Raw genomic sequence first — 20454 nt, 5'->3', positions numbered from 1 at the left:
TGTGATTTTCATGAATTAAACACAAGCAAACATTCTAAGCACTGTGTAGGATATTATTAGTACAATGTAACGTAGTTAAAATGTAGATTTTAAGAAAGTTTATTGACCTACTTAAAGAAAAAACATTCATGTACTTTAAGATTGTTGTGTTCATGTTTGTTTTGCTAGCCTGTACACACCACTTATATACAACACATATATAGATATTCCATCCATCTGATTGGCTGAAAGTTTTTTAAGTTTCAAACATGTTGGAAAATAATTTTTTCCACATTTTCCCCTTTGCAGTTTTGTCAACTAGAGCCAAAACCCATTCGAGTAATTTTAGAAATTAACCTATAATAGGTGTTGTATTATCATTTTCATTCCTGTACCCCATACTTTTTTGTAATCTTACAACAAAATTTTGAAGGCTCAATGAGAAACAAACCCTACAAATGTTACTTTATAACATTTTTTACACTACTTACTGTTTTTACTTACTCTTACAATATTTTACATAAGCATCACTTTTGCATATACCTTGTTCGATTATGCGTTCCTCATTGAGCCTTCCTCATTGAGCCTTCAAAATTTTCAAGCGTGTATTGAAGCGTACATGGTACCTAATTTATACACTCAATGGGAGTATCTCGTAAAGTTTTTACACGTCACATACGGTGTGTGGTGACTTTTCTCATATATAATTCAATGGATATGTACTAATCAATCCAAATACAGACAAAAATACATATCTTGCACATTATAATTCATGTACATATATTCATTAACACTAAATATAGATAACTTATACATATTTATGAATTATCATACAAACTTATGAATATTTTTGCATTAACATTATGTGCAATTTAAAAGGACGTTATGTTTGATGGTATTAAATATGGCAGTGACAAATTTTAAACCTACCTCCGTGTGGCCTCTGTTCTTAGGCCTGGATTTCTTGATTCTTGCATTGTGACTGCAGTATTGAACAAGGCCTGTATATGGTCAGGGTTCAACTCTAAAGCCTTATTAAAGTACTGAAAAGCTTCCCGTAACTCTCCTCTATCAAGGTATATTACTCCAAGCTGAAAAATAGAAAAGAAAAAGTTTTTTTTTTTTAAATTTGTTATTAAACCATTTTTATACACACATATGCTAGAGAAAATAACAATCAATCAAAAGAAAATTAAAAGGAAACTTAAAGCAATTTCTTTATTCGAACTAATTAATCTAAAGAAATAAATTTGAAAATAAATCAATAAAAAATGATTAAAGAAATAAAGAATGAGAGACAATATCAAATATTTTAATAGAATGTAGTGTTACTGCAATTAGACACTATCAATATTAGAAAAAAAAAATGAACTTGAAAAACAAATCAATAAAAAATATAATTGAAGATTGAGAGAAACTGTATCACTTTTTGAATTAGAACTACTTATGGTGTTACCGCGAGCACTGTTTACTAATTAACAAATGCATAAAAAAGTTCACATAAATATCACAAATGTATATAGTTCACATTAACAGCCGATAAAAAGGCCCACGACTTTTAACCTGTACCACTTGTCTTTCACTACAAAATGATTCATCTCAATCCAAAAAATAGTATCGATCACATTATGTTGTAAAAACAGAATATTATATTTTCTCGGCAAGTCTTTTTTTAACACATGAAACTATAAATGATTGGCATGTAACACTTAACTTAAATAGTTACGCATTTTCTCTTTATCACAGACATCAATAAGATTAATACAAAAATATAGATTTATTACATCTAAAATAATAGTTCTTCATCAGTTGTGTCAACTTCATTAAACCGAGTAATTGATGAGAAGTATATAATATACGATAAATCACATCGCGGTAAAGAGAATTGATTTCGCAATGTGGGACATGTGATCAGGAGGTCGCAAGGATGGACATCACCTACTTAAAGGAAAGAAGGATTTGAGGATGGAGAGACATAAAATTGATTACATTTTTATCATTACTTGGACAGGAGATAACATTTAAATTTGAATGGTTTGTGTAATTAGTATCATTCTAAATTTCAACGTATTAAATGCATTTGTTGATAACTTAGACGAAGTTGTCTTACATCAAACCACCAAATTTAAGAACCACAAAAATGGAAAAGTTAAAGACAGTTTAAAAATATTTTTGTTCTATAAGTCAAATATAGAATCATAGGCTCCAGGAGAATCTTGTTTTTTTTTGTTCTTAAAATAAAAACTTTAATAGTTGCATTGCACAACTTTACAAATTAACAGAAAACTTGGTGAAATGTTGTACAGAGAAATTGGTTCCCACAAAAATGCTACATACTAATTTTAGGTGGCTTTACCACAATTACAACCACCCCTAAAAATGAAGCTGACATTAATGTACTTTTTATTGTTTTCTAAAACTTCTTAAAAATTATTCCACTCGATCTGGAAACATGGCTTGCATAGAAATATTGCTAAAAATTCTACAAATTGAAAATGAGTTTTAAATGTAGATAAATATGGTATAAAAATAGCGTTTTGTATTTAACGTGTACAGACAGATTCACCTGGCAGCGGATTAAATGTGAAAACAATAATATGAATTCCAAGCCATAAAATGTTGATCCACGCACGATGTAAATGAGAAACTGTAACTCAAATAGCAATGTAATTTGTCACAGTAAGAACAGTGAATGAGGTCTATAGATTACAGATGACCATGTACGCAACATTATCAAGAAGATACTTGACGAGTAATTATAAACTACATGCGTGAAAGAGGGTCAAGAACCTACATTATAATGGATATCGGCGTTGTCTTGATCATGCTCAAGAGCCGTTCTGAAAGACTGTTCTGCCTCGAACGAACGATTTAATCGTAGGAGAACATCTCCTCGGTTAATGTGCGCTGTCGTTAGATCTGGCCGCATGGTTAACACTCTCTGAAAAAGCTAAAGAAAAAAACTTAATTATCATTAAAAGTTCTTGTTTGTTCTAAGTAAATCAAAAAATAGATTAAATATTCATAGATATAAAATCTATAAATAATATAATAATAATCGAACAATAATATTGCATCTACTATACTAAATATTAATTTTAGTCTCAATTGTGTTGCAGAAAAATTAGATACTTATTTCTCTTGGGACTAGATTTCCTTATTTGTTAAATATCAATATAATATCTCATAATTTTATATAATCTATCTTATTCCCAAAGATATTACTATCAAAATTGCACTGAAAAGTACAATTAACCCAAATTCCTCATTGTAACAAAAAAAATTGTTTTGATTTCAAGAAACCTATTTTTATTACAGAAATGCATTATTTTACTAATTAATTTTTTTTTTCATGCAATTTTCATGCATTGTATCTACCTTTAATTTTGTAATTATTATTAATATGACGTATAATATTACTCTTTATACATTTTTAAAACTAAAAGTTTCATTTAAAATAGGTCTGTATCAAATGCTATATTTTGGTTTGGTCTATATTTATCTATAAAATACATTCAAAACAGAATCTGTCAAAATGGCAGTAAAATTACAGATGATTCCTTTTGAAGTTACACCAAAAGTTAAATTCTATACAGTGAAATATTATAGCTGTATCTAGTAAAGCAAAATCAAAAGCAGAACCTTCAACGAAGTGAAAAATGATATGCCTACAGTCGTATAGCTTTCAATGTAGAAAAAAAATTACAATTTTAAGATGTTGGCGCAATTTAATGCATTAGTTTTTTTTCTTGCGAATCCACATCAAACAATTCTGGATTTGAATGGAGTGAAACAGCTCTCTTGAGAACGGACACTTCTCATCAAACTATCCTTAAGAAAATTACCCATCTAGTTTTCTCCATACTGTTTCTTCATTATAAACTCTTTATAGTCGGTATTGCCTTTCATCTACGTCTCTACTGTGTATCAATACTAATAGTTTTGTTGTGTTTTCATCACAAAGTTAATTATTGTTTATAGTGTGAATTCTCGTAAACATCCCAAATGTCTGACTTAAAAAATGGAATGAATTTTTAGGATTTTACACCAAGGTTGCAAGGCCAACTGATTGAGTTTTGTACAGTGGATGTTTTTACTTAAGATATAGAATAAATAGCTAGATAAAAAGATGTGAAATACATTAAAACACCTAATTACCGTATCTTCTTCGGAACCCCCCGCCCCAAATGCCCTTAATAGGGGTGTCCCATGAATAGTGATTGGCCATATATTTCCTCTTGTTTGCATGGAAGTTTCTCCATGATGGTGTTCCAAACAAGAGGGGGGGGGGGGGGGGGGAGATATTCTACTATTGTTAGTTATTTATGTTTGTTAGTTATCATTGTGGTATTTATGAAATAAATGTTGTGAAAAGCTAAATGTACTGTAATATAATAAGATAATTGTAATATATGAATTAAGTATCGCCAAACAAGATAATTGATATTTAACAATTATAAACTCACTGTATCGGCCTCTTCTAATCTAGTGTTGTTATTTTTTATAAGGTTGGCTAGATTGATGTACGCATTCAAGTATGAGGGCGCTATTCTAGTAGTGTACATCTTGCCTGGTACTACGGTTGGCATCAACGTGATGGCGTGACGATATGCTTCTTCGGCTTTCTCATAGTCTTGCATATTCTTGTAGGCACGGCCGACATTAATCCAGGCACCAGTGTCATCTGGTTGAACTCTGAAATAGATGATACATAAAAAGTTCATACAGATTTGCATTTTTTTTTTTATTAATTCAGACTCATGCCAACTAAAGTACTCTCTACAAGTCATTTATAATATTTAGCTTATACGAGATATTAAGAAGGCCACGGGTTATAATATTCAATACACAGTGTTTCTCTAATTTCTTCATATATGTAAAATAGTTACAGTCCATTGATTTCCCTGCCAAGAAGTAGCTAAAGTCGACACTAGCAGAACAACTAAGAGAAAGTAATAATGTCGTGGAACTAGGGCAAAGACAACCACTATCCCTACGAGGGCAATTCAAATTGATCAGGCTAGGTCTGTTATCGAGTTTGATTGAAAACGAGGTTAATTGTGACGAACATTTTGTTTCACTGCCTTTGGGCTTCGTATAAAAAAAAACTAGGCATACAAAAGTCAAAATATATATATTACATTGATGATCATTTTTCTACCATCCATAACAAAGTTACTTGTACACTTTTACAATAACACCTGACAGCATGTTACATTATTCTGATGTATTCATGGCAACAGTTGCTAAGTAACAAATGCTCAAAGGTTTCCAAGGTTACTGGAAGCTGATATTATTCCCTTGACGAGAGTTATAAGATGTATTGTAATAATGAAAGGTTTCATTAGAAAATTGAGTTACATTATAATGCAAAAGTACTCTGAGTCCGGATGTTGCCTTGAATATCAGAATAGTAGAATGAAAAATCCAATGTTTTAATTCTCTCATTTTCAATTTTTTCAGAATACATGGACATGCCATGATTACTGTTGCCATGGTTTTGATACATCTTTTTTTTTTTTTTCTGCACTTCTTTTCATCATGCATTATGAAATACCCTTGTTAGAAGGAACGATAAATCAAGTTTGACAATTTAAAATTCTTTATAAAATAAATTACGGTAATATTGTTTACTGATCTATAGTAATTATCAATGGTTGATATCAGGAAGGCGAATGGGGTCTCCTTAATGTATAACTAAACTCTTCCTTAGTTTATGCCAAAGTTTTATAATCAACGCTGTTAAATAATTGTTCATTAGAATAATTTTGTAGCTCTGTTGTATATTTTGTTGTCATTTTCTGTGTTACTAACTTTCTACTAATTTTGAGCAATTGTAATTGTATTTTTGAGAAATTAAATAAACTTATGAATACATTCTGGGGAAATCAGTAAACGTTTAAAAGTGGCAATTTAATTTTATACAAGAAATCATAGATTCATATATCAAACTGAGATATTTCAGACTCATCAACGATCGCGTACACAATTGTCATCAATACGATTCATTGCAAAACTAAGATGTTCTGTCGTTTATTGTTCTAACAGCTGTTTCGTATCAATTCTTTTGAGTGTCAATTGCTGGATTAAACTCATCATTGCTTTTACCAATCAAGAATGTTTCTCAAAAACAAGTTGAGAAATTCGGTTTAATGTAAGCAAAATTTACCACTGATTTTTTTTTAAATCCTGAAATATAATCCAATATTTGAAAATCGTATTTTGGTAATTTTAGAATTTAAAGATAACATTAAAATTCACATTTTGATGATAGCAATTAAAACTTTAAAAAAATATGAATATGTTACATTACAAAAACAAGAGTAAAGTTATAAAACATATAGTCCCATGTAATAGTAATTTAACCTTTAATATTTTTAGTATAAGCTCAGTTATATTATGAGAAATGACATAATTTTATGACATTTTTCTATTTTCATATTTAATTTTTACAATTTAGGCAAAAATTACTATAATAACTGACTTGAGTATGCAACAAATGCTAATGGTAGGATGCTATATCGAGTATAAATGACTGAACTTCTTTCTACTATACATTTTTTATCCTTTACTATTTATATTCACAAATGTCTATATCATATTTAAATATGTATAATTAAATATAGTATCTTATTTCAATGACAGCTGAAAATATAAAATATATTTTTCTCTTAAATTTGGTTCAAAATATATCATAAAGCCATAAAAACAAAGGTGAGAAATCTTTAAAATCAGAAAAGATATATATAAAAAAACATTTATCCTGATGAATCCTTCCGGCAATATCCTGACGCCCGAGAAGAGACAATGTCTTTATAAAGATCTTGCATGCTTTTAAATTCCGATCAGACATATAGACTTCAGGCTGACAAGATCGATTGATAATGATAGATAGGATAAAAGTTAACGATCAATGCGGACAGAGCTTACGCCAGTCTCAACAATACACTAGATGAAAACATTGGTTACTGTATATAAAAAAAAGTTTATAATCGTTGAAACACTTTGATGTATTGTCTAGTTTTGAGCATCTCCTCAAATTCAATCTGTAATTTGCAATAATAAAAAAATAACCGGAATAAGCGCTGACATTACATTTTCTTACGAGACTGTCTCTGCATTTGGGTTGGCATCTTTTATAAATGATTACTTTAATATCGGCATCGTTATTTCTTCTTTCTAATATTCTTGTTTTTCAGCCTGGTTCTGAGGTTTAATGAGTATGGTACGTTTGAACTAACTATGACCCATTGAACCCAAACTTTGCCGATATAGATAAAATGCTGCCATCTATAAATAAAAATGCCAGTGACATCGCTTTGCGGCAAATAAAACAAAGATTTTCTTTTTTCTGCGGCAAATTATAATATAAATAACGTCAATAAAATTATTAATTTATCTTTATGTTTTCTGCAACGAGTCAAATGCCTGGCCTACTAATAGCTTGTTTATGTTTAAAAATGCTTTCGTTTTATACTTTCTAATATTTAATCACCTCCCATTTTTCTGAATGTGCATTGATTAAAATTAATGCAGACAAGTTACTGCATTATACTGCAGTAGAATAATGTGCGCCTGACTGCAATATTTTGTTTCAGATATAACCATGTGAAGACACAAAAGAGTGTGAATAACTCTAATGTATATTGTGGAAATGTCCAGCATAAGGGTGGTTAATTGTGAATGAAAATGTTTTGTTTAAACTCAAAGGAAAAGTGACATTTCTTTCTTTTTCTGTTAAAAAAATAGAAAGGTGACATAAAAAAACCTGTTCTCAAGTAATTAACATTTGTATTGAATTCAATATGAAAACTGTGATATCATGCCTAGAAGACATTTTTTTCTCTTGTGACTGAAGTTCCATTGTTTAATTTAAATTTACTCCAGGGCAGAGATAATTATCAAATTGGCATCTAAATACAAATAATTATGATAAAGTACAAACTTGGATAATTTAACTAATTACATTGTTCAATAAAGCGCTTTTAAGTAGAAGTAATTGGACCTATGGTCTTCTGTTTCTGTGTGTACTTTCCAGGGAAACAAATATGAGATGTTAAAGTTCCTCAGGTTACAGATTCTTTTCCCTTTGGAACTAATTTATAAAACAATTTTAAGAAACCAATCAGGAAAAAAATACTGGTACACACGGATGATATTAAATTGCAATATCAACCTAAAGTACAGTAAATGAATTTTATTTTTTTAAGAATTTGTGTTTTTAGACCATAATATATATTTTGAACATTAATTCTAAGGGATTGAAAGTAATTATTACAAAGAAAATTAAATAACATAGTTTTACAATAATAATAATATTTTTTTGAAAAAAGATTTTACACTATTTTCTTAATGTTGTTTTTAAAATTTAAAAATAAATCTTAATTTTGAAAGTAAATAAATGATGAAGAAAGTTTACTTTCACAACGGAAAAATATTATACAAAAAATGAATACTTCAAAAGACATCAATTATATTTAAACTAAAATGAAAGATACGATAATTCTATAAAAATCAATTCTACTGATAGTTTAATATATCTAAATCTTCAAATGAATAAACAAATTAATCAGACTAGATCAAAATTACTATATATATATTCAAAGAAAAATTGAATAGTAGTATTTATGATATCAGTTGTCAATCTATATATAATTGATGGACAAAACTCCAAAAATAAGTGTCTCTATTGACAGTGAATCGGCCATTAAAGTCAGTGTATAACAGACAAATTGTTATTAATGTACTTTTGAATATCTAATAGTTTGATGTATACTTGAGTTGCATTAGTCTTGTCATTTTTAACATTTCAAGTATAAAGATTAATCGTCCTTAAAAGTGAGTTGTTTTTTCTGTGCCCTCCTTAATGTTTTGACTTCGATATTACAGACTGTCAAATCAAGATGAGTGTAGCATTTTTCTATGGATCAATCTAGAAATGATTTTTTTCTTTATTATTTATGTATTTTTTTTACGAATGTTGAGCAAAAGCATTAGAAATTAATATTTTGCACTTGCAGTGCATTGAGCCTAAAGCATCAATGTGTTTTGTATTTGAAATGTATTGTTTCTTTTAACTAAATATATTTTCAATACAAATGTAGGTCTACTGATTTCCAAAATGAATCAGTACTGTAACTACAACATTAGAAATAAAAACAATATCAAATTAAAACACCTTAAATAAAACTATTCACTATTGTGAGGTATAAGTATAATCAAATTGGTTATACTAAAGTAAAGATTTGATCGTTGTGAGCAGCATATTATGAAGATTTCTTGTTGACCTAAATTGATAAAATAATTAAAAAGTAATATTAAAAGTAATATAAAAATATGATAAGATGAAGTTGTTATTTGAAAATACTGCAATAATATATTTTTCCAGAGGAATTAATTGATGCAACTTAATTTTTAAATGTTTATTTGTTCTAGAAGGCACATGTCACTCCTTGTATAAATAACAAATCAATATACAGTACAGGCCTTCAGTTCTCCTATTATTATCAAATTAGATATAAAATATATGTATAGTTAAAATAAGAATGTATAATAATCAATTATGCAAAAAAAAAGGTGCTGTTCAGTAATAGGAAATGGGTTGGGTGATTAATCAACCTTTTGCGTTCTTTCAAGGGCACGATGGAAAGGGAGTGTAAAAAACCTTTTGACTACTGTAAACAATTCAATATCTTTTTAATGATTGTATAAACACCAATCAGTACTGCATCATTAATGCAAGATCTAAGTAAAACTTAGTAAAAACTAATAAAGGGTGGCTATGAATAAATTGGACTTCATATTAAATAATCAAGTTTATCTTAATTTCTGATTTATTTTGTTTGCTTTTGATTGGTTTGGAAGGCAAAACAAAATTATATATACAGTAGAATCCACAAACGCTGGTCAACTCCTATTCAGATACACCTCTATTATCTAGTGATAATGATTTTTAGTGATGTAAACCTAAAAAGTCTAATGACATGAATATTTCATTTTGCTGCTAAAAATTATCAATCTGTAGAAATTTTAATTAAAAATTTAATCATCTGTACCAAATTAATACAAAAAGGAAAAAATTGATTGAAAAAAATCATTATATAAACAAACTTACAAATTAAAAATAAACCTGTGTTGTCATTGATGCCATGACAACATAAGAAATGCAATGTTGTAATTGATAAAAAGTTGTTTGTTGAATTTCGCTAAACCAGTCATATATTTTAATTCTTTTTGTAAGCATACAGTGCGCTTGTACAAGCTTTCTTAATGGAATGTGGAATCTCACGAGACTTTGAGTTAAATCTGCGAGGCTCACGATTCTACCTTCAAAGATTTCAGTACCATTAGCATCCACACAATAGTTATAGTATGAATAAACAACCGCATTAGGAGAAAAAAGATTTTAAAAAAAGAATCACGCCGACATACATCAAGTTTTCATGAAAAGTGTTTTTGTAAATTAACGATGCAAGTAAATGAGAGTTCCAGAGGGTACATGAAAAGACGTTTGCGAGGTTAACGGTTCGACATGTTTCTTGAAGGAGTGCTGGGAGTATAATACCTTATAAAGACTAAGAGTAATTTGGCAAAATGTCAGGGTTGTGATGTAATCTCAAGTATATATCAGATGACAATTCCTAAGCCCTACATATACACAGTAAATTATAAATCTTTTAGAATTTTATAGTTGTTTTCCAAAGACTTAGAGTCTGCAAGAATAAATATTACGAGATTTTAAAGCTTAAGCTAGCCATTTTAAAAACTTACCTAGTATAAATATATCAAAACAACTTATAATAAAAGTCAACTGAATGCAAAATCATTTTTATGAAATATTTTTCATATATTTTAAACGCTGTAAAAATGTATGAAGATAAAAACAAGATTATTGACTTTTAAAAGAAAAAAATAATTGCTGGAAAGGAAATTTGTTTTTGAAAAGTATATAGACCAATATTTTACTGCAGAAAGTTGTAGGAGGTGCGCAAATATCTGTGTGACTTTTGCACCAATAGTCGCTGTGCCAGTGTGCGGGAAATGGCATGCACTTCACAGTCTTCACGACATAGTGGATAATCTTTTGCTTCCAATATTGTTTCTGATTGAACATGCATAGCAATGTGATCTAGTGTATGTTGTAGTGTTCTCGCAAGGTGTAAACTATTTATAACCTAAATAAGGAAAAACGTGCCATAAAATTACATGCATTGCCAAGCATTGACTGCTGAATATTGGGTGCCCAATTCATTCAAGTCAATGGGGCATATTATAATCTTTACTCAATGTGAGAAGCATACTAGAAATACATGTGATTGATGGATGTTTAGTGATATAATGGTGTTATATTTACTTACACCTGAACAATAAAATGCAAATTAGATTCAAACGTATAGCCATTGTATATATCTTTCATAGTCACACATTATCTTCAGTAGTGCTGACAGCTTACAGTAGCTCTGTGCTATGGTTCCAGGAGTAATATGGTGTAACATTGGTGAGATTATTTCATATTGGGGGAAAGGTTACACATTTAGCAATTTTTAACCAATTCTGAAAATGGTTGTGTACTTTAATTCAACATCTTTATTCAATGTGACAAGCACAATTGATGGATGGCTGTCAGTGATATCAAGGTGATTTTGTTATGCATATTATTCCCTATTCTACATATTATATACCGCTAGCTATGAAATCGTAATGATGCGAGGTTTGAATGCTATCTTATCAATCAAGTTTCAGGCTAGCTAATTTCAAATCACTTTTATGTTTCTTAAGGTAAAATTTGACCAATTTAACTGACAATTAAGAATTCCACGAAGAACACTATTGTAAAAACTCAATTAATAGGTTAAAACATTACAGATACATTAATTCACATTCATCATCATCAGTTCCATCAATTTTGAGAACAGAGATTAAGAAGCAGCAGAGTGAAACAAGTGTTTGTACATGCTCACAAAACAATCAACAATGATAATAGTACCATTTCACCAAATTCAGAAATAGGATACTCACGTAAAGGGATGTGAAGGTATCACAAAGTTTAATTGATTAACTGTCTTAAACAAATTATTAAAGAATACACTTTCAAAGCGAAAACTAGTGCAATATTCTAAGGTTTACTGGCAATAGATAATGGTGAGATACAATTACAAACAGGCAAATTAAACTAAATGGCAGAACTACAAGCAATTATATTTATCTGATAAATACAATTTTCTGTACAAGTTAATCACAGTATAATGCTACTTTAAGAGCAGTGCCAAAAAGCAGAAGACATTAAAGGATGGAAAAGCAAGTAAAGGATGAAAAAGATGTTAATAATGCAAATGGAAGTAAATGAAGGAAGATGTAGTAAAGATAGAGAAGGAACTAAGTTATGAACTAGAATTTAATTCGTCACTTTGACGAATTATAGGTGATCATTTTTATCATTTTACCGAAATAATTTTTTTGCACGTACGTTAACATACGATCAGAAAATGTTGATGTATGCCATCCTATTATACGCTTTAGTGCTGAGTTGTGCCTATTATATGCCATATACAATATGTACAGTATATAATGTATCTATATACAGTGTAGCATAGGTGAAATTACGGGACACACATCATGTTCTAATTTTTTGGTATGATGGAATTATCAAAATAAACTCGAAGATGACAATTTCGAAAGATAATGAATTGAGCAAATAAATATAAGAATTGGAAGAGAATTTGGCACGTAGAAGCGCTGTGCGCGCTCTTTGAAATTTGTATAACTTTGACGAAAAAGATGAAAAAACTACTTTTTAACTTCAACTGGCCATATGTTAACGTCACAACATCCGATAGGCTTAATTTTTATATGAATTCATATCTAAATTTCATCAGCTTTCATAATAAATTATAATTATCAAGGTAACCTTTAATTCTGAAGAGCTGTAAGATATTCAAATTTACGGCGAAGGTGAAATTACACGACCTACGTTATTCAAGTTTTTACGCGTGATGACGTCATCAAAATAAAAATAGTGGCAGGTCATGAGAAAGTCAATTAATTGAGCAATCACATACTAAAATTTGAGCAAAAATCAGGCACAAATTATTAGAGATGCGTTCTATTGAATGTGATAAAATATGACAAAAGAGAAAAAAAACTTAATTTTAAATTGAAGTGGCCATTTGATGACGTCACAACATTTTGTACGTCAAATGTGTACATGAATTCATATCTACAACTCAATGGCTTCCCGAATAAGTTAAAAAAAATGGGGGTCATCTTGCATTCTGAAGAGTTATTTTCATTTTGAAAATGCCTTATTTTTCACCATTTTCAGCACTTTGATGCAATTAATTTGCGCATTTTGTCATTTTTAACGTGCTCGTATAGCGTTATCTTAAGTCGGAATGGACTCAAAATCGGTGAATGTACTAAGAATTGTGAGTAGATTGTGATTTATACATCAAATTTTATTTTTTACGCTTTTTAAAAATTGCGTGCGCAAAAACGTGTTTTTGCGCAGTAATTTTTTGAAACGCGCAAATGGCCTAATTCATGCTCTAAATTGATCAAAACTTAATTTTGAGCGTTCTAAATTTTTAACGCGCGATTTCACGTGCATGACCTTGAAACGCGCAACTTTTTATTTGCTAATATTTCTACCCTTGACCTGAAGTTTACGTGTAGTGAATTTCATTAATATGTGATAATGAATTATGGAGATATGATTGATAATGTGATTTCACAAAATGGCGTATAAATGACGTCACGGATGAGTGATCATGCTGGAAAGCTTATTAGGATTAAGTTATATCATTTGAAAGATATTCTGAAATTTTGGTAATCATTGACATTAAACTTTTTGAGATAATTGTTACACAAAATAGTGTACAGAAACAATAAAAAGAAAAATAAAGATTTGATACAATAACAATAGGTGATCATTTTATTCTAAATGATCACCTAAAAAGATAGAGAAGTACAGAATGGAAAAGGAAGTAAAAGATAGAAAAAGAAAAAAATTAACAGGTGAAAAAGGAAGTAAAATATGGAAAGATCTAAAAAAAGGAAGTAAAAGATTGAAAAGAAAGAAAAATGGAAAAGGAAGAAAAAAATGGACAATATTAAAAGATGAAAAGGAATTCAAAGAATGAAATCAACACCAAACTAAAGTTGTACTGTATGATTTAACTTATAAAACAACTTTACATATTATTTGAAATATATTTCTGAAATTTATTTATAAAATTTATTTCTAATACAATCGTGGACACAGAAAAGCGTACGACTTTCAAATTGCATTAAGAGTGCATATTACATAGATTTCCATTTGGCAACATAGACATTTTCTACAGGCTTTTCAAGTACATTTTGAACCTTAAGCAAATAGTTCAAGATGCTATTACAGTCCACAGATATACTCAATTCCCTCAAGAAAGCTAAACATGATACATGATGACCAACATCACAGCCATTTGAAATTGAGTCTATACACATAGTTTCTGTCGTTAACAGTAAAGTTTTAAGACATACAATGTTGAACAATGAAGATTACAGACTACTAAATGATAGAGATTTTTTTAAATGAATTCAAACAATGAGCAACTGTCAAGGATTTCAATGCACATGCATGATACGCAAACCGAGAACGTGATTGCAAATATGCAATGAATAGTGCTTTCCTGTAATTAGTGTATTTTTCATTAAGGAACTCCAAATATGGATAATTTTCTATTGTAATCCTCACAAATCCAGGTAAAATTCAAACAACAACATTTGGGCAAGGTAAAAACAGGAAGTTCAGAATAACGATTTGCTATTAAATAAAAAAAAATGTTAGAGATAATAGTATTTATATAAAATCCAGATATAATAATAAAAACTACTTTTGGATGAGTTATACATCTGCATCTGGAGGTACTGTAGTACAAATTATAAATTGCTATAAAAATTAAAAACACTTAATAGAGATAACAATTTGTTAACTGTGATATTTGAATAAAATTGAAACAACATTTGGGCATGGTAAAACACCTGCATCTCAGAGTAGTAAAATAATAATAATAATAATTTACTTTCAAAATGCTAAATAGAGATTGTAAATTGTGTTCTTTAAAAATATCTGGATAAAATTCAAACAACATTCAGGCAAGGTAAAACATCTGCATCTTGAGAAGATTGAAAGAATGATTTTCTATCAAAATGATGACATTAAGGAAATTTATATAATACTCAAAGAAGATTAAGACTTCAAAGCGGTTATCAATGGTCAAGGGCAAATAGATAATGTAAAAGGTATTTACAATATTAAAATATGAAATCATAATATATTCTTAATATTAATGAACCAAAGTAAGGTCTATGAGATGTCATGGAGTTTCATGTTTGATACATTACATGAGTATAGCTATACATCATAGGTGGGTGGGGGCCAGAGAGTAAAAAATGACAATTAACCCACTGTTAATGACAGTTGTTAAATAAATGTACTACAATCTGGAGATAAGAGAACTGTTTTTTTATTTAGAAAGGATTATCTTATGCAGACCTAATAAAAATAAATATATAGAAAAATTGCACTAATCCATTAAAAGGGACATTATTTTTTTAATGAAGAGTCGAGGTGAAATGTTAAAATGATATTCTTTTCACCTGAAAAAGATGACCTGTTTATCAGAGTAGAAAGGTAATGATTACCAATGTTTCAAGCTAAATGCACCTCTTTAAGTAAAGAATAACATTTGAATTTTACAGATATAAATGTAAAACCAACTGTTCCATCACAATGGACATTCATTTTCCAAAGACTTTGGCAAAAGTTGATAAATCAAAGATTTATAAATTATTTTAATATAAATTGTTATAATAAAATGATTATAATTACAAACTTAGTTTTCTGAAAATATCAATAAACAATTTAGCAGCTTTAGAAAGTGTGAAAAAGGGTAAATTTATTGCATTTTTAGTGAATAGTATGATTAATAGAAGTCAAAGACATTCTTACAATCTGACAGTTAAATTATTGATCTTATAAAAGATATGAATGTAACAAAGTTATTGAAAAACATGCTCAAGGTCAAGATATAAATGTGGTAACAACTGTAAGATTTATATTTACATATATTGAAAGATCAGGTTCTCTTGGGATAAAAGCTGTCCATCTAGTCATTAGAATCTTCTAGATTTCATCGTAAAAAAATGTATCACGGGTTCTCAAGAATTAGATTCAGAATTACATCAAGTTGGTTGACAACAACCAACATTAGTGGGGAAGTCATATCTAGTATTGGGGGGGGGGGGGGAGAGAGAGAGAACAGAAGTGGACATAGGACTTTCCTCACAGCGGAGGAGTGGTGATAGTTTAAGATACTATTGATAACGCTGCTTGTAGGTATTGTGTCAATCAGGTCAAACTTAACTACGGCACTCTCTCCAATCAAAGAGTGTAAACAGGTTATATCTCCTACTCTCACAACCACTCTTTTACTTTATTATCTGCAACTGAAATGTTAAACTGGCAGAAATAGAAGTTGTTTTGATAGGCTATTGAAAACTTTTTGATTTTTTTATTACTATCAGTATCTATTAATTTTATGTTTTTCCTGCAACAAATACTTTATTTTAAATGTCATTTTAGCACCTTTCTACAGTATAGAGATGAACTGTAGCTCATAAAACAGTTACAAAAAGATGTGCAAGCTTTATTACAGATAACGCTGAGTTATGCAGATGTTTTTACTATTGTAAAAGTACTTCTGGTTTGGTTTAATACCATCTTGACAGAAATAGTATTCTACAATTTACATTAAATGTATCAGAATCATTTATAGATTAATGCTTTCATTAAAGAAATACAAGATTTTTATACATAATCATTGCTTTTTATGGAATGAGCTGAAATGAAATGGGTTTTATTTCACTGAAAGTTTCTTTTCAGCAACTTTGTACCTATTATTACAATATTGCACAAAATACTCCAGAGTAATTTCAGTGTCAGGCAATTTATTATTGTATTACATTATTAAAGCCCCCTTCCCTACGTTTTTTAGATCTAATTTAAGATCACAAACTATATTTAATGTAAAAATAATACTATATGGTCCTTTTTTCGTCTTTAAACGGTTAAAATGTGAAAAATAAGTCGATTCTAATAATTATAGCGGCCCGCTATAAATCCCAAAATGCATTGCGCGCGGATTGATATTTTTGTTTTTCACCTGTAATTCGCCCACTTTTCGATCGATCGTGAGGCCAAAACAAATGTAAGACTCCTAATTTTTCAGCGAAAATACCGGGTTTTCCCCAATTTGTATCAACGGAGTCTGGCAAAAATAGAAAGACAATTAATGCAGCAACTATACAACGTCAGGCTAGGTATATAGCTAGCGTACGATGTTCGTATGTTACCGATGTTTACCAGCTAGGCCTACAAAACTAAGCCTAGCTAGGCTAGGCCTAAGACCGTCCACGAGAGGTCGATCGCCGCGAGCTACTTAGGTAGTGCATTGTTTCTCACTTTTTATCATAATTTACCATAAAACGTACATTTAAGACAAGGAATGACATGGTTTAATGTTTTTAAAGTGATATATATGTATTATTTTCCAAAAAACGTCCAAAATTGCAGGGAAGGGGTCTTTAATTGTCCTTATTAGGTAAAATTACAAGCTGACAAAGATCATCTTAAAGGGAACAGAACAGAAAGAAGGAGAACTTAACAGTTTAACATTAATATAGAAAAGGGAAAGATTTTTCCTCAACACAGGCCCTTGCTTGCTCATGACCGCAAAAGTTGGAGGAGATAGGTGAAGCATTCAGTGATGCAGAGTATCTACAACCATTCCCTAGGCCAAATGCATAAAATCATTTTTAAAAAAAAGCAAGAGACAAATTGTAAAATAACCATTGAAGATGGAATTTAATTCAAAAGTCCTATTAATGCATATCTGAATTATCTATCTAGAATTTGGAAATATTGTTAAATTGTTACCTGGAAGCCTGAAGGAAATACTGCAAAGCCTCCTCATGGCGCTCTTCACTTTCCAATGCATGGCCAACATTGTTCCACAACTTTGCGTTCTGTGTGTTTACTTTAATACCAGATTCAAATAACGTATACTCTGATTTCCTGCAGAAAAAGAATAATTACAATAATTTGTTTAGTTTATTGAAGTAAATCTATTAGTAGTTGTGCATGGTTTCTTTGGTTTATCTAAATATTCTTAGACCGTCATATCACATGGAAATAAAAAAAAAATAATCCTACACAATTAATTAAATATGTTATTAGGAAATTACAATTTTTTTTAGGTAATGATATTCGCACTGTATAGTAGCTAATGTGAAACTAGAAATTAATTTTGTTGTGTGATGTCAAGTTGAACTAACCAATTCATTGTTTAAAGACAAGCGTTGATTCACCACAATAGATCTAAGCAATGATTGAAACATACAGATATATATCATCACCATGAATAACTTTCCTCTTTGATAGAATGTATTTGATCAAATTTTGACATTTACGTTCTGTGCGATCGAAGCATTTTTCCATAAAACGTTCAGTTTAAATTCAAAACTGTTTGTGAAAATTCTAGGATTTGTATTATTCAAAAGAAAAGAAATTAGTTTTGATGTATATTACGACATTGATAAAAGATCTCATTAAAAAAAGGCGTCAGAAACATTAGATCATTAATATTGCAAAATGAGATATTCTAAAAAGTCTTCGTTATCATTATTCAATAATTACCATTGATTTTAAATGATGACATGACAAATGTTTATCTTAAATTGAAGAGTTTAATTTGACACTCCTCAAATTATTAGCAATTTACTTTTTTTTTGGATCTGTGTCATTTATTTATCATCAAATTTTATATACTGTGTTGTTAAATTTAAACATAAACCAGTGGTGCTAAATAATGCTGAAATAATAGAGAAATGAGAAAATGTGAGAAAGTGGAAAAAGCTAGTCAAATGTTATACTCAAGCTTATCTGCTAGACATCCTATCATTTAGACTATATCTGTGGTTCAATTAAGCTAGCAACACAATTATAGAAATATAATCATAAATGTTTTTATACAATGATGCAATTTCTGCAAACCTTCAATTGTTTTTGCTAACAATAAAAATAGATATGGTGATGTGAAGAATTTACAAAAAGGCACAGGTGTTAATGGAGTGACAAAAAATTGATTAGTTGATAATGTTATTTATATTTAAAAAAAAGGATATTTCTTAAAAACTTAGTTAGTCTAGACATGTTCTAACAAAATCAAATAAATGACCTCGCTTCCCGAAAAGGTGAGAAGGAGAGAATAACAAAATCAGCTAATTCTTTCAATGATAGAAGATAGAAGAGTATGAATCCTAGGTTCTGCCGCCCGCAGTATATACTAATCCCGCTAATTGTAGAAATGGCAAGTAATATATCACTGTAAAGTGTAGCTTTTCATCGGTATAAAAACACCTGTCGACAGGTTTACCAGTGGGTGATTTATTCATATAGGTAAATGTAAAGAAATGTTTATTTAAATTTTATCACTATGACGACTTAATGAATATCTATAGGATTCTGTGTTGTGAATGCTAAAAAAAATCACAAATACTGTACTTGTGTATGGATTCAGTTTTGTGATCTTTAAATTTTAGAAACAAAGTATGAAATAAAATAGTATGTTTTATATACAAACAGAAATTGAAAATTCCTTCACTGACAATTCTCTCTGAACTGGAAATTAAAACTTGCCAAAGCAATTTGAATAATTCATTATAATTATTACAATATATTCGTTTTGTTTATATTGTGACATATTCCTATTGTACAATTATTATTATTATTGCTAAAATATACTGTATTCTCATTTCTATTTATACACAATAAATAAAAAATAATTTAACTTCAAATTCTGTAAATTTTCAAAAACAATGTATGAAAGTATTCCTGTCTCTGATACTTGTGATATACTGTAATGTGGAGTGGAGCAGTTATCAAAATCAAAGGAGTGGTTATTTATAGGATTTACTATCGTATTAAAAATGATTTTGGTACAATTATGAGATAGTTTGGTCAACGGCCAAAAGCATTAATAACCTTGAAAGTTATGTTATATTGGGTGAAAATAACAACAATATTAAAAACAAATATCTGCATTTTAAAGCATCAGGAATATCTTGCTTTCTAATTCTCTCTCAACTTGTGTAACAGTAGTTTATTCAAATACCTTGCCTCATGCAATATAAAAATATTTTTATACCTCCCTGCCTCATGTGATTAATATGAACCAAACTTAATCTAGATATTTAGCAGAACAAATTAACAAATCAGTAGGTTATTATAAAATGAGAGTTTAACTTGAAATTTACCAGCTTACAAATGGCACAAATTGAGAAGACAAATTTGTTGCTTAAATTGAGTTTATATTGGCAATCTATTTTGGAAAACTATGTTTCAAATAAATTAATACAAAAGTAAATGAAGTTTAAGTT

General features: G+C 29.4%; 1 protein-coding gene across 1 annotated transcript in view; it reads right to left on the bottom strand.

Moving 5' to 3' along the window:
• Window positions 1-20454, bottom strand: part of LOC144840142 (protein O-mannosyl-transferase TMTC3-like) — a 90317-nt gene that overhangs the window by 7206 nt on the left and 62657 nt on the right. Inside the window, exons 10-13 of the mRNA XM_078695832.1 lie at window positions 17954-18091; window positions 4446-4674; window positions 2774-2929; window positions 910-1070 (exon numbers count right to left, since the gene is read on the bottom strand). Of these exons, the coding sequence (XP_078551958.1) occupies window positions 910-1070; window positions 2774-2929; window positions 4446-4674; window positions 17954-18091 (684 nt within the window). The remainder of the gene's footprint in view (window positions 1-909; window positions 1071-2773; window positions 2930-4445; window positions 4675-17953; window positions 18092-20454) is intronic.

Source organism: Antedon bifida, chromosome 1 (assembly GCF_963402885.1).
Source record: "Antedon bifida chromosome 1, ecAntBifi1.1, whole genome shotgun sequence".
Taxonomy (NCBI): domain Eukaryota; kingdom Metazoa; phylum Echinodermata; class Crinoidea; order Comatulida; family Antedonidae; genus Antedon; species Antedon bifida.
The sequence above is the reverse complement of the archived record's forward strand: the minus strand, read 5'-3'. Positions and strand labels throughout refer to the sequence as shown.